The 18,910-nt window shown below is 33.8% G+C and overlaps 1 protein-coding gene across 1 annotated transcript; it reads right to left on the bottom strand.

Annotated features, from left to right (window-relative positions):
* Positions 1–15,416: 15,416 nt before the first annotated feature.
* LOC143303106 (uncharacterized) lies at positions 15,417–18,685 on the bottom strand. The gene is made up of 8 exons (XM_076621137.1): positions 18,539–18,685; positions 17,985–18,102; positions 17,107–17,368; positions 16,360–16,533; positions 16,135–16,225; positions 15,914–16,059; positions 15,622–15,754; positions 15,417–15,562 (listed from the first exon to the last, which is right to left on the bottom strand). The coding sequence occupies exons 1-8, from the start codon at positions 18,683–18,685 to the stop codon at positions 15,512–15,514; spliced, it is 1,122 nt and encodes a 373-aa protein (XP_076477252.1). The 3' UTR covers positions 15,417–15,511.
* Positions 18,686–18,910: the final 225 nt, after the last annotated feature.

The following is an 18,910-nucleotide window of genomic DNA, read 5'->3' as shown; positions in this document are numbered from 1 at the left end:
ATTGTCTTGTATTCTCATTTAATCATTTACACGCTCGTCCATCCATTCGCACGTACAACCTTATTTTACCCTTGTTTTACCATTACCTATCTACTATCTGTCGTCTATCTAATTACTCATTAACTATTACGTACGCCTGTTATCTGTTATCTAATGCATAAATCTTTACCTAATTGCCTAATTTACCCACTTAACTAGAGACCCGTTCTCTCTTCGCTCTTTCTTCTCTTCCAATTTCCTCGCCCAGTCTACGGCCCAATCTTTTCCTCTTTCTTCGACTATCTTTCTCCTTTTCTCATTCTCTACACTCTCTTTGTCACGTACCCTAAATTTCCGCGTGTTTTTGTCGCCATGGAGCTCGCATTCCCCTCCTTTACTCTTCTCCCAGCATTTATTCTATTTCTTCGTACTAACAACGTATGAACAAATGACGTAAAATATTTTTGACGTATAAATTATTTAAGACAAACGAAAAGTATCGATAGATATGAGAGTCACTGGTGTTTCTTCGCGTATCGGTTCAGTCCGAGGTGTCTGAAGTGGCGTGATGCAACAAAATGTGCGTACGATGGTCATAAATAGCGTTGGCTGTAATTTGCTGCATCTCGGCGCGGTCTTGCACCCGACAGGAAAATTGCAAAATACGACCGGCTCCACCTGTCGTAATCGCAGCAGTTTATCCTAATACGCGAGATGTTGTAGACAGAGGTGTGGTATCAAGGAGAAAGACGTAATCGCTTTCGTAACAGGTTACATATAAGTCTCGACGATGATTCCAGTAATCGGAACATTCAATTCCGTGATATACGCGTTTTCCAACAAATCGACGCGCCTACAAACGATCTTCTCCTTATCGCTCTCGTTATTATCGGTAATAATCTTCTTTGGAAGGTTTTTTTTTTTTTAAAGAACTTTTCTAGTAGAGAGAATAGTACGATAGAAATAACGATTCGTTATTCATCGTGTCAAAGGTTCAAAATCGTGACAGTGAGAAATTTGGATCGATAAATGGGAAGAATTGAAGAAACGGGGCGTGTAATTAGATAATTAGGTAATTAAGTAAAATTGTTGATCTTAATAATTCACGAGTTACTACATTTTATTATTATTAATTCTGACATCCCTCTTATTTTATTTCGTTATTATTAATTCTAACGTTTCTTCTATTTTATGTTTTGTACGAGATTGTACTATCTTTTCGGGATTGGTGTATTTTTGTCACAATTGACATGAAATGAAAGAGACGTTATAAAACTATGGAAAGATTCAAAGATGTGGGAAAGCAGAAAAATTGAAAGTCCTGTGTAAAATATTTTCTTTCGATAATTTGAGAGTCGTTAAATTTCGTAGTTATCAATTTTAACATCCCTTTCGTTTCACGTTGCGCAACATTCATTTTGCAACTATTCGAGGCAGGATCGTAAGTTGTTGAAGTTTGCTATTATTAATTTTAACATTCTTTCATATATAACTGAAGTTGGTTATATTTTCCGATGAATTTGCGTCGAAGTGGAAGAATGATAGATGTACACAGTATTTCATGTAAAATTATGCCGCATCTACTGTAATTCGCGTTTCATTTCATGTAAAATTATGTTGTTCATTAATCTGCTTCAATTTGCATAGTTGAATAAACGATATAATTCTTGCACATTCTGAATTAACGTATTAATTGAATATTGATTTTTAATATTATTTATCATTGAATTCGTTATTATTACATATATTATTATTAAATGTTTTAGTTTATAACGATATATGTGAAGTAAATAGTTCAGCCTCCGCGGAAATAGATTTTACAGGCATAATGCTTGATAACGAGCCATCGTTTGGCGAATGTACTGTGCTAAAATTCGCGTTACTCAACTGCCAGGCAACTGGGAGAATTCAATTTCATTCTGTAATGTCTCTAACGTCAGAAATTGGATCTCAATAATCGAGAACTCGTATGTTAGCTATTGAAAGCGGAGCCACATACTATACAATTCATTTCCATCATAATATAACAATTATTTTACGTCGACAGGACGCTTGCATGTTCGTTACCAACGAACGATGTTGTCGTTCATAATTATTTAATCCTGCGTGACTAACTTTATTTTTAACGTAAAACGTGTTCGTCAAATATGAATAACGAATAACAAGAATGTAAAATATTTTGTAATCTTTCCCTTTCTTCTGTTCTCTTAGATTGATGTGTACTTACATGAACTTTTAATAAATGTCAGCTCAGTTCCATCGTTAGTTGCAACTATTTAATCCTTTGACTTTAGGTGACATTATTTTTAATACAAAACGCGCTTATTAAATACAAATAAGGAACAATAAAAGAAAAAAAGATGTTTAATAACGTTCTTCTTTCTCCTATTTTCTTGCATTAACGAAAATACAATTACTTTTTAACACCGGTGAATTTCACATATTTTGTCCCGCAATAGATTGAAATTATACTAACACCATAACATTTAATCTTTGGGAAATATATCGTATTTTTTATCGCAATTTTTACTCCGACAATGTTAACCGTGTCACTCGCGCTGTTAACAATCGTTTAAGTCCAAGTGAAACGTATCTTATTTTAATCGCTCTAAAAATTTTGGAAACATGCATCAACGATGACTACCGTGGCTAACTAATGTTAAACCAAAGAATCATTCTACACCTTTGACGCGTATTAACCCAGGCTCCGGAGATTTAGTAATAATTACAGGAATTAATCATATTAGCGTATCTTTAATAATTATATTACTATAACGTTGTTAGCGTTAAGTAACTCTGATTCAGGAGCCTTCGGTAATCAACCGTTACACGCCCTACGAAGATATAAAAATAGAAGGAGAAAAATGATGGTAAAAAGAGAAGGAACGAAGAAGAGGATGAAGAGAGAAAAAAAGTGGAGGCTCGATACGGTAACAAGCGGACGGCTGGTTTATGAGGTCGTTAAGTTAAAAGGATTCGACGTAGCCTGTCTATCGGATGTTGCTGCACGTTGCTATGTTTTCCGGTTCGACAGGTGTGTCGGATTAACCCGTTTACTCAGGATCTAATAGTGCAACGTTCTTATTAAGCCTATACTCTGTTAAAAGAAAGCACAGCTCTTCTTCATACGTATATGTGTATACAGTATAGATTGTGGCCTTTAACCCGATTTTTATCCTTCAGAAATTCTCCTTCGAATCTGCTATTTTTTTTCCATGTTACTTTCTCATTTTCAAATTTTAGGTGGTTCTATTTTATCGACTTTTCTCAATTTTGACTATTTGACTGGAATCTTCTTTTAAAATTGTTATTTCGTCACTAATGAGGCGTTTGTGAAAATAAGTAAATATACGATATTGTTTCAGATCGATTCACTGTAATATTTTAGGATTTCTGAAGGATTGCGATTGAATAAAGGAAATTTTTATCGTTCAAAAATTACTCGCATCGTTTAAAAAATTATCACCTGACTTATCACCTTCTCGATCAATTTTGAATAAAGCGAATCGATCCGAGAATACGTGAAATTAAAGAAATTTTGCTCATCGAAAAAGGACAGCGATAAGATAGTCGAAATTGGGAGAAGTTGCTAAACTGCATAGTCACCAAATTTTTATTTCTCGCTAGAGATTTTTCACTTTTCTCGCTTTCTGTTCCTTTTCCTTTGATTTCTTCGTGTCACGTACGTACAAGAAAGTCTTGTTTTATCGAAGGAGATTTTATGATATCAGCCGTTCCTCTTTTGTCTGATCGAGCGCATTGCATTTGATTTACGACGTTCGTTAAGGGGGAGGAGGTTAATAATTAATGGTACGGAGAAATGAATTTCTTTGCTGTCTTCTTGATTGATTGTAGAATGATCCTTTATAGATTACTTCTGTGTCGGTGAGAATGATTTCTTGGTATTGCCTGTGTTGTACAAGTTTCTGAATTCTTTTCAGCCTTCTCCTTTTCCCTTTTCTTTTTGCTTCAATTAACATTCAACCAAGAAATCAATTTCTTAATCCTCCAATTTTCATGGCTCTTCGATACTTCGCTTTTTTCGTAACATTTTTCTACAAATTACGATGTTTCTCAGTATATCGAATTATTTTAAAATTAAAATTATGTCTTTTTCAAACATTACGCTATTTCTCTCTTTTAAAATAAACATTTACAGATGAGTCTACGTATACACGAACCTCAGCTACTGGCAACGTTATAGGATAATAGATGGAACGTTATTATCACATTTGTATGGTTTCTACTATGCCGTATATAACGTCGAACTAATTAACAGTATATGATTCTAGAATTTCCCGTATATTTAAGAGAAACAAACAAAGGAAAGGAATATAAACGTAAGGGAGAGATATTATAAAGCTGAAAGTTTCTCGATATTTTCCAACGGAATGAAATCGCTTTTGTAACACGGAAAGTTTACGGACAGGCATCGAGACAGATTATCGAGATATCGTTTTCACCTGACCGGTCGAATAGAGATCCCGATTGTCATCGAGTCATCGCGGAATCTGACATTTTAATTAAAAGTTCTCTTCGACGGAGCGTGAAATGTTTCCTGCAAACCGGTCATATCTATCGACGAAGAAAGAAACGGAATAACAGGAAATCAAGCGCATTAATCGACGATATAACGTATCGATCAAATCCAACGTCCGATTTCCTTTAGATAAGTCAAACGCAAGTAATAACTAATAATTAATAATTGAGCCTAACACGGAGTAACACGCGAAGATCTACATATGCATCTTTTTCTAAATATTATAACAAAACTATGGCTAGTCTTAGTAATCATCATGTAGTCGAAGTTTGTCTGAAGTTAGTAAGCATTTAATGTCAAATTAGTAACATTAGTAATATCTTGAAGAATATTTTAAATCGAGATTTCAATTTAATTCATATTTTTCTAATATTTAAGCCTTTATATGTATTTCAAAACTTAATGACACTGATAAGCACAGTGACTCACTTGAGAATGTCTACAGAAATCTTCTATAATGTATGCTGTATTAAATATTTTCAAATTTTATTAGCACTATAGCGAGACTTCATTATCGTGATCGTATTGGAAAAATGTTTTTCTTATACAATATGTATTAGGTTGTCCGAAAAGTTTCTTTCGTTTTATAAGGAAATAATAGACGCACAATGTTTTTTGTTTTATATTAGTTTATTGAATTATGCACGAACATAATAATAGAAATAGAACGAAATGGATCATACCTAATTCAATAAAATGATATAAAATAGAAATTGTTGCTCATCTATTATCACCTTACGAAACGAAAGAAACTTTTTGGACAACCTAATACATAAAAGATTTCTATAGTAAATATCGAAATACTTTCGTAAACCACTTATGTGTCGATACAATAATGATATCGTCAGTTTATTACATCGTACAAGTATCGTGTTATCCAAGGATTGCCTGTATATTTAAATTTACAAATATTTGAAGGAGATCATCTCTATTATAATAGGTAGCGAAGTTCTTCAGTTACATTATACGTAATACAATTATGAATCTAACTATAGCTTTTAATTTTAATTACCACAATGTAGGATATAATTAAATAATAAATTTAATGAAACTCTGGTTCGAAATATTGCCATCGTAAAGTCGCCATAGAGGCTAATGTACGTGCACGAGGCTTTGTATCCTTTCATGGTATTCCATTTGGCAATTAAAATGCAATAATATAGATCGACGGGTAACTTTTCAATTATTTTGATTACCATTCGTTCGAAACCTTCGACCAGGGAGCGAGCGAGCGGCGTGAATTAAATTAAAAAATAACTTCTCTCATAAATTCGTGCTGGAGAGCTCTTTTAAATCTCTTCCTTCCATTCCAATTAATACATTCCAAACGTGTTATGTCGATTGGAAACCTGATATCGTATACCAATCAAACTGTTTCGTGTTATTTTCTTTCCATTTGTTCTTTTCTCCACGACTTGCTCTTAGTTTGACCAAAGGACGAATCGTTTAATTAATATCGATGATTATGTTATACGAATTTCAAGTTTCTTCTGCCTTGAAGAGTTCGAAGAGAAATATTCTATTAATTTTTATCTATAGGAATTCACATTTTCGATATGGTTTCTTATTTTTTATATTTTTTAAATTAATTGGTATTTTATTAACTAAACTATTGCGATATAAATATTAATCTCGCGAATATTCGAATGCGCAACTTTTCTTGATTAGAGTTACCAAAGATGAAGATTCTTTAATTGAACGTCTTAATACAAATTTTTGTCCCCGATTTCCGCCCATAGAGCATTTAAACGAAATATTCGAATACAGATGTTTCCCTTTCATCAGCGCTTTAAAGAGTGAAGTTTTAAATTGAATAATTAAATAAAAATCATTCTCTTTGACCGAAGTTTGCAAGAGTACAATTTTTTAACTGGATATTCAAATAAAGCTTTTTAATTGAATATTCAAATTCGAACCATATCCGTCTTCTAAAGCTTTCAGGAATAAAGCTTGCTAATCTAATGTTTGAATTCCACATTTTTCTTCGACCAAAGCTTTCTGCAATAAAGCTTTCTCCTAAAATACTTGCGATCTAAATTTTTCTTTCTATCCTATCTATGGTAATTACGACCAAAACTGAAACTCTCAAATAATTGTCCAGGGAAATGACATTCTTTCGCCGAGAAGATTTTATTTCTTCAGATTTTTCCGTCTTTCGTAAATTAAAGATTTCGACGATCGTCCCTCTTAATCTATCGCTGTCAAGATTTTAGACACGTCAAGTATCGTGACACGTACTACTTTGGGAAAAACGGAGAATATTCAGCTAAAACCGTAGCCTACAGGCGACCATAAACGGGTTTGCATGAGAATGACTGGAGGAAGAGAAAGGGAAAGGTAATCCTGTTATCATCGCGTCCTCTATTTTTTAATCTTCGTATTCACGAGAATGTAAGGGATCGGGAACGGTTTTAGTTTACAACAATGTGCTTGAGGTTGTTCCTTACGGCAAGACTTACAACGCGATCTGTACGACGTTAAAACCACACAAACCGGGCTATCGCATTGTTCCTGCCATTTCTAAGTGCATCATCGCGAACTTGCTCCAACTACGATATTTTTCATTCGCGCGTGACACCGAAGCATATCTGATTCTAAGAACAATCTCACGTTTCATGCTATTTTATTTCTTTTTCAATTCACAAAGATTATGAAGCATCACGAGAGAAAGCTGAAGATCGTTTTGTAATAGAGGAAACGATATTTAGTAAAACAGTGAAATTTTAGGTAAATAATATATCGCTATAAGTACGAGGATTTATTGTCTGTATTTTAAACGATGTTTTAATTTCAATGCTGCATTCGATATCAAATTAGCTTGAAGTTAATCATGTCTCAATGTGATTTCCTCTTTCTCTCAAAATTCTCTTCCATTCGGTCACAAGAGAGTTTAAAGTTAATTCTTGCAATGGGGGAAACGAATTTCCGTAAAACGACGAAGCTTTTCTCAAAAGTATTCTCCCATGCAAAAAGATCTACTTTTCGTATTTTCAACGCTAGTAGTTCGGCATAATCGAGTTCTGATCTCAATAAAAGTCAAGATTAATTTCACCTTTTCTACACGATCTTATAATATTAATTTTAAAAACAAAAACAAAAAAAGAAACAAAAGAATGCATTTTGATAGTTTCGGTAGTTCCCAGAGTTAACGACGCTCTCAGTTGCAGTCCCCAAACATGTCCACCTAATTTCCCGAAAGAAGAAATCTCGTTGCAGGAAGAGTATCATTGCACGAGATTTTTCCAGCAGTTCCTTACTCCGTTTATTCAGGGTCGTTCGTTGAACGACCACACCGTGTCTCGGTTCACGGATAGTAAAATGGAACGGCGATGATTATTGCACCGTCGTTGTCTCGAGGACGCGTCGTCTACTCGAGGACGGAAGAAACGAAGGACGCATAGTGGAAGAAATCAAGTCGATGGCCATGGACGAGGCGCTGCTTTAAAAGAACTACGACTAGAGAGGTGGATCAGGTGGTGAGTCGAGTCGAAATTGGTCCCTGGCCAATATTGCACCCACGGAACGCGCTCTCCAATGGTACCTTAACTATGAGATACGTGAGCAGCCCCTTAACGATTCACGAACATCCACGGCGCGAAAAAATGTCGCGACAGTCCGTGAAAATCAATTTGGATGACGTGAGATCATAACTATGAACGCTCCGGATTTTGAGATAGGAATGAGAGCGACCGGCGATGGAAAAATTTGGAAATGATCACGAGTAAGTTTAAAATGAAATGCTCTTGCAGGTTTCTATACGAGGACTTTGTTAAGTTTGTTTTTTTTTTTTGATAGATCTTTAACATCTTCGAATCGTGCTTTCCTAGTACTAAAAAGTTTGTCTGAAAGAAGGATGGTTAGAAGATTTCTATTTCTCTCATATCTCATGAACGTTTTATTTGTAATTTCTTTTTCAATCGATTTATACTTTGGTATCCTGTTTTTAATATTATGGCTACGAAATGTTATTCCAAGGAACCGTTCAATCTTTCTTCTATACAGAAATATGATTAATTAAAAAAGCTTTACAAAATTCAGTTTGAATATTTTATATGTATCGTTCTTTCGAATTTAATTCTTACGAGCGAAGTATTGGAATTTTATAGGATACATAAGTATGAGAAAGAGAAACTGAGTCGTGTGCACGTCGACGGAATAAAACACGAACAAGGCCAAAGTTTAAATCTGACATGGAATTAATTTTGTATCGTGAAAGTGGCTGCAAGTAGCATAGCGTTATATGAGCGGCTTGATATTGCATCGTGTGGCAATAACGACGAGGCAATAATAGTGTATTAAAACAAAAAAAAAGCGGGAAAAAATGGGCAAGCATCCTCGGAAGCACGGCTCGCAGAGATATATTTAGGTGTAATAACCGAGCATTTGCTCTTTTTCGAAGAAATTCGACCTTCTTAATAAAGTTTCAAGCTCGGCCACTCGACACGAAAAGACGGTCTGCTCTTGTCTCTGCAAAGATGGAGAACCGGCGACATCTCGAAAAGCGGCTGCCCTAAGAGTGCCCATTGTGTCATCTTATCCTTAGTAATTTCTTTTCAGTGGAATTTTATTATTCTACCGAAATGTTGAACATTTTATAATTGTTTCTATAACATCTTATCCTTAGTTATCTCTTTTCACAAACTTTATTACCGCACTAAAATATTAATCGCTTTATCGTTTCTTACTGTAATATTTGTAAACCTATTTCCACTCTAAAGAAAAGTAGTTCTCGATTATGATATTGTAGATATCTGAGAAATGGATAAATGAAGTGATTTCGAAAAAAAGTATTCAAAAAAAAAAAAAAAAAAAAGAACAAAAGTATTCAGTAAGAGGAAAGTAATCGAGAATTGTAAATAATACATTTCTGTGCAATCTATGAACGAGTTAGTTTCCAAAAAAATATTCGATGGTATTTATTATACATTATTACGTGAATATTTTTTAGCGTAACAAAATTTATGTTGAAGGAATTGAAGTAGCTTTAAAAATTAGTGCTTCAAAGCTGGAAAATATGAAATTCTTTATTTCTTTTATTATACCCTATTATCCTATTATTACATTTTTTTCTACGGTCACGTTCTTCTCGTTTATATTCTCACACATGCTTCTCCGAATTTCCCCCTGCATTTTTCATCTACATTTCTCACGATTTTGCATGAGCCTAGTGTTCATACATATTTGACAACTTGGCTAAGTCTCTACGGTTGCACCTTTATATTTTCTCCACATATTTTCAGTTTATTTTCCTATATCCTGTTTCTAATGGTCAAGCTTTCGTTCGTCGACCAGGCTCACTATATTACCTTCTATTTTTCCAAGTTTTTCTGCTTTTTTATACTTCCTCCTTTAACCTAAGACTTGGCTCTCAAGTTATCTCTTTCTACTCTACTTCCTTTCCACCCTCTTTTACTTTTTAAAGAACAGAACATTCAACGAAAAATGTACTATCACTACAACGATTATTACGATCGTTATTATTATTATATACAATGTAAATGATTTTTAAAATGAACGACACGATAAAAAATAGATCTATAATTGAAGAAACTATTATTATATTTATGAGATTAGAAATCTGTGCGATGAATTCACCGATTAATAATTTACAGTAAAAACACATCTTTTCAGGTGGCTTTGTAAAAAAAAAAATACTGCAAAAACATATTACATTAGATTCAAAGGCCAGTTTTGTCGAAAACAAACAGATCTATCGTTTAAATAATCAACAATATATATTAGGTTGCCCGAAAAGAATCTTTCTTTAGTAAACGTGTTTTTTGTAAACGTGAACACGTTTAGTAAACGTGAAACCAAGTCTGTGGAATGTCGCTGTGTTTATCTCAACATAACAAAATGGATCGCACGTCATTCGACAAAATAATATAAAACAAAAAACGTTGTGCGTCTATTATTTCCTCATAAAACGAAAGAAACTTTTCCAACAACCTAATATATATACAATGTTATATATAGAGTGTACACTAAGCATGAAACGCGAAAGAACGAGTGTAACAAAACGAAATTAATTTAACGTCGTTTTCCAACAATCCTCCTTCCCATTTCTATCTTTATCAACAACCATCCAATTTTTCCTATTTAACATCACTTCCTGAGAGAGAAACCTTCACGCGAGCAAAAAGATAGAGAAAGCAGAACGCGAGAAAGCAGAAAACAATATTCTTCAACAGAGTTTCCAAAGGATGTAACGGCCAGTTCGTAGACGGATCACGTGGATATGATTAGCAGAGGATGGTCGTTCACGAAACGGCGATTCGCACAGCGAAAAGTACTCGCGTGTTTCCCAGCCACTTGTAAGACCCTGATACGAGGCTTGCAGATAGTCACGGAAGCACTTTCGTGAGTAACAAGTTTCGACGCGGATTTCGCATGCTCTACTTTTCCACCCCTTGTCTTCGAACCTGTTATCATTATTCCATGTACGATACCTTTCGCAAGTACGCGAGGGGTATTTTGGTATTTGTAGTAACAATATTTGGATAAAAATAAGCGACGAATTAACGATTACATTAATTAAATCGATTAAAACGTATATAGCGGGCACGAGGTGATTCGATATGAGAAAATAGGAAAAGATGCACAGTACAATTTTTTGTACAATTTTGTAGAATTTCATAAAAGAACAATGTTTCGTGTTGAAATTTATCAAGTATACTTGAACACGGCGAATTCCGGACTGGACAGGACTAAACAATCGGCAGGAGGTTATTCCACGCGTGGAAGTAAGTGGAAGCTTTTACTTATTTTCGTATCTAGAATTTCTTGAAAGCTAAAGTTTGGAGGAAAAAATCATATTGTATATTTTGTTCTTATCTTTTTTCATAAGAAATCACCTCGTGCTCGATTGTATATAATTTTCGATCGTATGCTGCATAATCAGAACAGTAGATTATAGTAATTTATCTTTATTTTAATAAAAGACTAACAGCATAAAACCTGATTTTTTAAATTATCTCGTCGATTATTCGTTAGTTCTGTAACATATTCCAATTGATCGTAAACCTTCCTCGTTATCTGTTATCAAGTTTACGATTTGAGGTATAAAATAACCAAGCTCACTATTTTTCTAATTAGTTATACTATTTATTGAACATATGCATTCACCTTTGAAAAAATAGTAAAGATTAGAGATGGAAGTGGAATTGCAGTGAAACGAGCTTCGCATCCTATCTAGGCACTCTTTTTACGTCGAAGAAGAGAGCACCGCTATGAGAAGCTCCTGAGTAACATTGTTCCTTACGATCTTACGAGATTAGTTCGAATTAATGCGAACAACTTTGCGGGACAGGTGCGTCCTGGCTTTTTTCAGCTTTTCCCCGATTTTTCCTCTCGTTTTCTCTTTCCACTTCATCCCTTTACGACTCCCTTGGAAGGATGCCGGCGGTACCAAAATTGGATCAGTTTTTGAAAGAGGGGACGTTGCATAATACGGTAGATATAAATGCAACAGAACATTTAAGGTAGTGAAATTTCGATGTCATATTCTACACACTCTAAGAATGGAAAAGATCGTACAAACATACGAATCTTTTCTTTCTCGAAATATAAATATTTTTCTTTTATGACATAGCACCTGTTGTAGGGATACCTAAAAGTTGATAGATATGTTGCAAGATAAGTCCTTGCTACAAATGAAATTACATATCCCATTTAAAAAACTACAATTAACCTAATTCTCAAACTTCAGTATATTATAGTTCCTATGATAACACTACGTTCATTGTTGAAATAAAAATCCACCTCGAAAGTGTAAGAAAAAAAAAAAAAGAAGAAAGAAAGACAATTACATTATAAAGTCTGAAATCCCTGAAAGTCTTCCTCTATCCTCCGTGTAAAAGAATCAAGAAACCGGAACAATAAAGCGTTCATCAAGCTCCGAATCCAAACTACGTATCAGCAAACGACCGCAAGAATGGGCCAGTGATTTCTTTCGACGAAGACCAACCTAAAAGTGCGACGCTGCTTGGAATAATTCCCTTTCACGTGCCTGGAGCTACGACCATGGTAAGTTCGCACCCTGAGCGATAATAGGGAACAGTCGACCAAACGAGAGGGTGGTAGTGACTAGATAGAGACGTTATATTCGCGTTTTAGATAAGAGGGTCGATTCGGTAGCGGGTCCAAGGTAACGTACCCTTTCGCCATCCATCTATCGTTCCATCCACGTAGCCGTTCCTTTCTTTTTCTTCGTTGAAGAAAGTCTAGTTACTCGCACAAATTGACCGCGTGATCTCTCGCGATCGACCAAGCCGATCTACGGTCATGGGCTGGTCCGCTGATTACCGAGCAGACGCTTCACGCTTCGTTTCTCGCCAATTGCTTCCCTATTTCGTCGAAGATCGTACAAGGTTGACGGACCAGACGCTTGTAATTTCACGCCGCTGCGTGGTTTCTTTCGCGTTCGGCCAGATTCCGACGCGATTTCATTTTTTGCCGCGCCTCCTTCGCAGCAATGAGAGGCCTCGAAAACTTCTGATCTCTTATCGAGACCAAGTCCGCTCGGGTAGGTTCGTTTCTCGTTGCGAGCCTCTTTTTCTCATTTTAATGAGCCCGCGTGATGCTACGAGTCTCGTTGTATTGCGGTATAGCCAATTCGATCGTAACAATTCGTAGTTTAGAGTTTCGAGGGTGAAATCGAGATTGGGAATTTGCCGAAGATGGTTAAATTGAAATTTGTGTTACAGATAGCGTGACGAGTTTGGTTTAATTGGATTCTTCGTTGGTTACATACAGTTCACACGGTACTTGGTTGGGTACGGAAAGTTCAACAAGTTTGTCAAAGTAATGTAAACTTTTAAACAACGAACAGTACGATACGATTAAGATTTGGAATTTTTAATGAAACGAATCAGCACACGAATTCCATGCAACACATAGAAAATTCGATAATTCGTTTCAAACAATAAACAACGAAACAGTTTCTTATTTAATGAGTCCACTTAACTTCTACTAAATTTAGTTTCTGTCATTTTACGATCTTGCACATCATCATCTTACTATTTTTTATCGTTACTTTTGCAGAAAAATATTTCGCCCATGCCACAAAAGTTGAAGGAGAATGAAACAAGGAACGTTTCGAACAGGAAAATATTACTGGATGTTCAAACTTCGCTCTAGCTAGGGGAGTATCCAAGAAAGGACAGGAAAAAAGAATTGGAATATTCACTGGTGAAAGGAGTAATCTCGGGTAGGACTGATCGAAGGCAAAGGAATACCATCAGCCTCGCGGTAACGACTTCCAGGTTCAGTTCATTTCTATTCACGAGCCGAGGCACTTTTGCGCTTTGAATCTGAGAATACCGGCGATCGTTTCCCTGTCAATGAGCTGGATAGTCCCCGCACCTTCGAATCTTTCAGTTTGGTCAATGCTTGAAATTGTTTCCGAACGGTAACCAAAAGGCCACTTAGAAAACAAAAAGGAGAATTTAAACAGGATCGATATCATACTGAACGTATAACATCCCTGAATTTTTCATGGTAAATATTTGACAAAATAGTAAAAAGGCTAAAATTATTCATTATATTCGGAATTATCGAGAACACTTGCCTTTTGTCTATTTTATTCGTGTAACAGAGTTTGCTGATCGTGAGTTATGTTCGTGGATATAAGTTTCGTTCTCTGTTTATGAATACTTGTGATCATTTACGATAATAATAGCGAAATTTATATCTGGTAAAGGGAGATTACGAGCTGTTCAAAGTGTAATATCTACGTGATACGATAACTACGTTCATTTATCAACTAATATATTTTACCTGTAATAAACAGCGATGTGAATTTGCATTTCATAAGTCTCAATTCTTACGTCTTCGGATTCTTACCACATTTCACGATTATACAATGGCGTAATTTACATCTTCGAATTAGATATCTTCTTTATCAGGATTTCGTATGTCCTTTGCTTGCGAATATCGTTGATTTCAAGATTTCTGAACAATTTTCTTATTACTTTCATTACGTTCTTAGACATCTTCCAATCCTGTTTATTCTTATGCTTACATATTCTCATTCTGGAATAAAAATAACTTTGGTTGTGAAATAATAAAATTGTGAAAAATAAAATTGGTTGTGAAATAGAATTGAAGTGCATTAATACTATAATTATTAAGTTGAATAATTATTACATTATCAAAACGTTAATTAGTTTACTGAATCAGAGGAAAATTAAATTACTAGTTCTTTTCGGTATCCATTAACATTCGTCAATAAAAACGGATATTTTGAAGAAATTATAAAAGTCTATCTAATATTTAATTTTACCTGGAAAATGTTGCTATTTAATTATATTACGATAAAGAAAAGCCTTCGTGACTTTATAATGTGTAACTTTATAATCGACCAGTTTTAACAAATTTCAAGTATTATATACTCGTTCCTGGTATAGTTCATGTTCATGCAACTACACGTAGAGGACTCTTTACCGCTACAATTGAACGATTCTCGATCCAAATTGTATTATATGTTGTAAAATGCTCCATCTTTTCGTTGACGTGCACAGTATTAATATTTCTATATCAGAAGGCAATAGCAATACACTGTGGCGAATGGATGTAGGTGGAAACAATAATTGAACAACGTAGATTATAGTACTCTAATGAGGGAAACAGATGGTTTTCTTATGAACATTCAGGAATATGGTGTAAAATGGCGGTACAAAGGTGACAGGAAGGGAATGTGTAATTAACAGGTGTTTCTATTTTAAACCTTCCATTCATGCTCGTACTTCGTATATTTATTGAAATTTTGTTCTACTTTAGCAATGTATATTTAATTGAATTATCATTATAATATTATCACATTACACACATATATCTTGCAATAAAGATATCAGTGAGATAAAAATTAAAATAATACAAACATATCCTGTGAAAAGAGCTTGTTTTATTCTTTTATAGAATAAACTTTTCAGTCGAAAATATTTATATGCGACCAGTTTTCCGCAGACAGATGATGAGAAATTGATAAGCATTTTAATCAAAGGAATAAACAACCATAAAATACGAAAAGGCTGTTCGAACATACTAAAAAAAGTCAGTTTCAGTATATATGAAGAAATCAAGTATATTCATAGTATAGTTACCATTGTAAACATATCATGAGACACAACTATAACACCACCAATAATAAAAGTAAGATCCTTTAGACTATTTTGCATGAGAAAGAGTACTACTTTTTGTTCCATCACTGGCAGATCGTACCATTCGATATTGTATCTACAAGTATTTTATTACAATAATGATATATCATTAAACGTTGTAACATATTTATATTTGCAATTATACATATCATACAAACAACGAAAGTAGTATAATATTTGGAAGTGGTGTATTTTTAATGTGTCAGTGTGAATTAGGTAGATACACGCTACTTACAAATGCTGGAAAATATCGGAGCTATGATCTGTCAATTTTTGAGAAAAATGAATGACGGTAAAAGCGTAAAGTATAGAAGTAATTACAGTACATAATGATGCCAACAACTCCTCCATGTCGTTTCTGGTTGACATTGCTTTCGCAAACTGAGACAAAGAAGGATTTGTCAATCAACGATAATTGTTAACCAATCGAATTTCGTCCAAGCGTGTGATACTCACTTGAAAGAGAGCAAGAATGAACGTAATCAGACCGAAAACGCCAAAAACGTTGTACAATGGCATTACCCTTAGTTGTATAAAATCGATATAACTTTAAAAAAGGAAATATTTGTTACTTTTAGATTATTCTGGAATTAAGAACGACTAAAATAATAACTTGTGTAAGTTAATTGTGCGAATAAGATAAACTAATATTAGAAAAATTGAAAAAGAAAAAACAACAACTCTTGACAAATTATTTTGCCTTCACAATTTTGTTTGAAATAATATTGGAATACTAACTGCTTGGTTGTTGTGTGTAATTTCACAATTGAGATTATTTGTTTGTGAATTATCATACTCCTTTGCGCAGGAGAGACTCCTGGTATCTTTGAAACATATATATGATTTATGCGGTAGCTGCGGAACAATGTACAGTGAATAAAAAACTAAAAGAAATTATGAGTATAATCAATTAATAGCTTAATTAAAAATAATTCGCGCAATTTTCATTCATGTAAGAAAGTAATTAGTTATATGATACTAAACGATGTGATAATGACTGCACAAATGTAATGTATATTATTGATTTTGATATTTATTCCAAGTGAACGTATTATCTTCAATATTAAAATCAATAAGTATAATACGTCGGCAATAACACGGTTATTTGATTTCCGCAATACTTTAACGTAAGAGGTAATTCGTAAGACGAACTAGGATGAAGTGATCTCATGTTATCATCACGATAACATCAACACCTGATAAAAGATAGTTTTCGTTACAATTATTGGATACAGTCCAGGATATATACAGTACTGATAAATGACAATTGTAGAAAAATATTGATCCCAGATAAGGTTATATATATATTGTATTCTAGTTATTCCAGCTATTATTCGTTTAATATGGAAACAAATATGTGCAATATGGATAACAAAGAAAGAATGGTTCATTTTTAAGTGTGTTAATTACATTATTAAATTTCCTTACCAAACAATTTTTAACAGTCCACAAATATGATATACTATTGACATGGAATTTACTTCAGTGACGAAAACACTTAGTGCTCCAAAACTAATAGTAATATTGATGTAAATAGCTAAATAGTAGAAAAATTTTTCCTGATCAATAAAATATTCCATCATTACCGGGAGCACTCGTGGACGCGTGTAATTCATAGGAATTAACAAATCCAAGATTTCATTACTGAATGTTTTCAACAAGAATGTTAGAATCGTTGGACCAAGAATCACTGTAACAATGTTTTTGATTAAAATATTTGCATTAACATTCAAGAACAAAGTGCAGACAACTATCGTAAACGTTGCTAAAAATCTTTCTTATTTATTTATTTATTCTATTACTTATATAATATTATATAATATTATATTATTTATATATTATATATAATATTATTCTATTCATCAATTATTCAATAAAGTGATCAGTGTTGAAATTTTCAGACGAAGATGAATAGCATTTTATGATTTAAAGGGCAGTGTAGAAACAATTTTTTTTTAAAGAAAAAATGCTTGTTATAACTAACATGTCCAGGCGTTCGATCGTTGTCATTGTATAAACCGAATTTACATATGCGCGTACAGATCGATATGGACTTGTAGATTTAGTTGCTACATGCCCATAAAGAAAATCAATATTACCTTTCGGTTAGTACAGACGATATTATTCTTAATTATCAAAACTGGATGAAACTGAAGATTTCTTTTATAAAAGAAATTTAGAAATAGTTAATAATAAAATAATAAATAACTGATAATAAGTAAGAATTTTCTGTCAAAATTGAAAAATTCTTGCCCGAAACTGGAAGTAGTTCAGCTAGTATTGTAGAATGGAGAGTTTCGACTTACGTCCAAAACCGATTGACAGTGTTTTCATGGTTTTACTGTATTCGTGAATGATTTGCAGCTCTGCTTCATTTTTTAACGAATTCCAATCGTATGCAATTTTTTGAAATATCCATTTTACCTGTATTTGAGAAGTACACAGTTTTGTATCATAAGATGCCGTTTTAAATAAATAGTTTGTTTAAAATGTACTTTCGGTCAAAAATCTATTTCATTCGAATACAAAAGTGGTTAAGCGATATTGGTTATTTCTATTTTACTAAACTTACGTCATTAATGTAATAGAGGTATCCGATGTACTTGACGACAAAAATGCAGGAATACGCGATACAGGAAACTATTTTCCATCTCAGTGTCGTACTCAATTTTGCCGTTATCAATTTCACCAACTGCGATACAAATACATTCTTTATACACTTCATTCTGACAGCTTATCATAAAATTGAAGAATAAGAATTCCACTTTATCGTAAAATTATATTTCACGAAATACGGGGAAAACCACGCAATAAATTACAGTCAAACAATCGCAAGAATGGTACTAATTGAAACAAATACCTGACCGAACACAGCAAATAATAAAAGAAAAACGATGAGAACATTCAATAATTTCGTATATATCGTACGACTGAATGGCCAAAGACCAATAACAGTTATGAGAATTCGATTGAGACTGTAATAGCGACTTCCTGCGAAGTTGTCCATTTTTTGAAAGTCTGAACGCGTCTGGCTGAACAGATTATGGTTTTTCCCTTTTCTCTTCTCCTAATCAAATATTCCTGCAATTTCTTTATTTTTCGAATATTTTTCATATTTCCTAGACAGGGGTGAATATAAAAAAATAATAACGGTGGAGTTCTGAGTGACAAGTGATGGACAGTAGCTATAGCTTAATAGTAGCTATAAGTTAATAAGGAGGGTGAGGGTCAA

The sequence above is a fragment of the Bombus vancouverensis genome, chromosome 8 (assembly GCF_051014615.1).
Source record: "Bombus vancouverensis nearcticus chromosome 8, iyBomVanc1_principal, whole genome shotgun sequence".
NCBI classification, from domain to species: Eukaryota; Metazoa; Arthropoda; class Insecta; order Hymenoptera; family Apidae; genus Bombus; species Bombus vancouverensis.
This window is presented reverse-complemented; position numbering and strand designations above follow the sequence as displayed.

What these genes read in the sequence shown, in the direction of transcription:
- LOC143303106 (XM_076621137.1), bottom strand. Translation starts at nt 18,685, where the DNA reads ATGGACAACTTCGCAGGAAGTCGCTATTACAGTCTCAATCGAATTCTC. An exon ending in GGACTGTTAAAAATTGTTTG is followed by an intron (nt 16,534 to 17,106) that starts GTAAGGAAATTT and finishes ATTGTTCCGCAG; the next exon opens with CTACCGCATAAATCATATAT. An exon ending in CTCATGATATGTTTACAATG is followed by an intron (nt 15,563 to 15,621) that starts GTAACTATACTA and finishes GACTTTTTTTAG; the next exon opens with TATGTTCGAACAGCCTTTTC.